Source organism: Tupaia chinensis, unplaced genomic scaffold (assembly GCF_000334495.1).
Source record: "Tupaia chinensis unplaced genomic scaffold, TupChi_1.0 Scaffold000704_1, whole genome shotgun sequence".
Classification (NCBI taxonomy): domain Eukaryota; kingdom Metazoa; phylum Chordata; class Mammalia; order Scandentia; family Tupaiidae; genus Tupaia; species Tupaia belangeri.
In genome coordinates, this window is record NW_006160227.1 from 1,876,969 (window position 1) to 1,879,448 (window position 2,480).

Here is a 2,480-nt window from a genome sequence, read left to right on the forward strand (position 1 = left end):
TCTGCGCATAGGGCCCTCAGCTGGTGGACGTGGCCAAGGATTTTGGGGCAACCGAGGCGGGGCCCCGTCCCGTCACTGTCAGGCCCTGGGCTGTGGGTGGTGGGGTCCACACCAAGGCCCCACCTGCTAGGGCACGGGTGCCCTCCTTCCCTCCCGCCCGGCCCACAGCAAGGCGGCTCGGAGTTCGTGCCCGTGGTGGTGAGCCGCTCGGTGCTGCGCACCATGAGCCGCCGGGACGTCCTCATCAAGCGCTGGCCCCCGCCCCTGAAGTGGCAGGACCTCCGCCCCCTCGGAGTTTGTGCCCGTGGTGGTGAGCCGCTCGGTGCTGCGCACCATGAGCCGCCGGGACGTCCTCATCAAGCGCTGGCCCCCGCCCCTGAAGTGGCAGTACTGCCGCTCGCTGCTGCCCGACGCCTCCATCACCATGTGCCCCTCCTGCTTCCAGGTACGGTGTGCCCCAGCTCGCTCCTGCTCTCAGATGCCCTCTAAGGGGGGGGGTCACGGGAGCTCCCCAGAGCCAAGGCCCCACCAGGGCTCCAGCCGGGAGGAGAGGCGGCTCTCCTGTCCACAGCCCCTCACTGCGGGCTGCGTGCTGTCCCCACCTGCCAGAATCGGGCCTGGGGCAGGCAGGACGTGCCCTGGAGCTTCACCCAGAAATGGGCCTCAGGCCGGACCCTGCCCTCAGCCAAGGCCCTGCAGGCCTGGTGTTTCCGGCCTTGGTAGCAGGTCAGGCCGGCCGATGGCACGGGCCCGGGGTCACGGCCGTGTCCCCTCAGATGTTCCACTCGGAGGATTACGAGCTGCTGGTGCTGCAGCACACCTGCTGCCCCTACTGCCGCAGGCCCATCGACGACCCCGGCCCCTGAGCCCGGCGCTGCGCGGAAGGGGTTAACGGCGGCCAGCCTCCTGCCCAGATGAAGCCCGCGCTTCAGGGAGGGGCTCGTGTCCCCACGGGTTCCTATTTATGGCACTCCGCGCCTTGTCAATAGCACCAGGAGATGGGGAGGAGAATGTACATATATTTTCTAAGAAAAAAAATCTGTTAGTTGTAGCGCGGCTCCGAGCGTTCGCGGCAGCCTGCTGGAGTCCGCAGAGCTGTCAGACCGTCAGCGTGTGCACTTGGCCGACAGATTGCCTCAATAATGACAAATAAAAGGGCTACTTATTTTCATCAGTGTCTGCGTTTCAGCAAATCTTCATATTGTCTGCAACTTAATTTCCTTATGCAAAAGTGCACCTGTTTCTAATTTGATCCAAGAGGAACATTACATTTGCGTGGTCTTAAACTTAATCTAATCGAAATGGCAACGTGGGAAGGGATAAGGGGGCTGGCGGGTTTTTTTTGTTTGTTTGTTTTGTTTATTTATTTTGGTTTAATGGGGTTTTGTCTTGACAAGAAAATTAGATACCTGGCTCCAGGAGGAACCAGGGTCTGCGTGCGACAGCTCGCTCAAGGCCCCTCCAGGCCTTCCGGAGCCCTGCCTCCACTTCCTGGTGGGAACGGCCCACCGTCTTCCACAGCTGCAGGGAGGGCCCAGCCCAGCTGACACCTTCCCTTGCCCTGCCGGCACCTGAAGCAAGGGCTTGCACTGCCCAAGCCCAGGGCCCTCGCTGAGCCTGTTCGCTGTTCGAGGCCCATGGTGGGGAAGGGCGCCCTGCACTACCTGACACTCTGCACCTGCCCCCTTGGCTGTGTGTTCCCCTCACCGGCCTGCAAAGGGGGCGCTCAGGAAGGACCATGCTTTCCACTTTACAGCCTGGGGAAGGAGGGGGTGCCCGCCATCAGCCCTCCCCCCACCCAGGGCGTTGTCATCCACTGCTCCCTGCAAAGCCCGGGCGGCTGAGTCTAGGACCTGAAGGACGTGGACGGCCAGGGACCGTGGGGAAGACCACCCCTCAGTACCCATAAGCTCGTCCTTGTCTGCCAGGTGGGCAGGCGGGACCGCTGTGCCCACCCAGGTGTGAGCCCCACCCGGGACCCCACCCACCCAGGCCAGCCCTCCTCTCAGCCCCTCTCCTTGGAGACGACGGAGGAAATGAAGAAAGGGAGCCAGACAGTTGTGCCAACAGAACTCCTCCGTCGAGCGTCTAATTACTTACGATCGCGCACGCTCGCTCTCGCTAAACATTTATTAATGTGTTAGGGTTTCCATTAGCGCGTTGCTTGAGCTGAAATCATTTGCATATGGCTGGGAAAAGAGGGGAGAGGGAGAAAACTCCACTACCCAACAGGCGTCAATCACAGTGACAGATCAGATGGTCCCTGGCTAGAGGCAGGGGGGGGGGGCCAGCCTGCGCCTCTCGCCCCCGGGACGTCCCGCCACGAGGGTCCAGCCTCGTTCGGCATCCGCAAACGTGGCGCCATGGTGAGTCTGTGACAAGGAGGGCGTACGGGAACCTGGGGGTACCCCTCTAATGGGACCGGCCCAAGGCTGCCCAGCCCGGAGTGGTTCAGGCAGGCTCAGCCTGCCCCTCATATC

The 2,480-nt window shown here is 62.4% G+C and overlaps 1 protein-coding gene across 1 annotated transcript in view; it reads left to right on the forward strand.

Annotated features, from left to right (window-relative positions):
• Window positions 1-1,156, forward strand: part of IFT122 (intraflagellar transport 122) — a gene marked incomplete in the record, with an annotated part of 100,738 nt that extends 99,582 nt beyond the window's left edge. Inside the window, 2 exon segments of the mRNA XM_014592486.2 lie at window positions 296-445; window positions 777-1,156. Coding sequence (XP_014447972.1) covers window positions 296-445; window positions 777-866 — 240 coding nt within the window.
• Window positions 1,157-2,480: the final 1,324 nt, after the last annotated feature.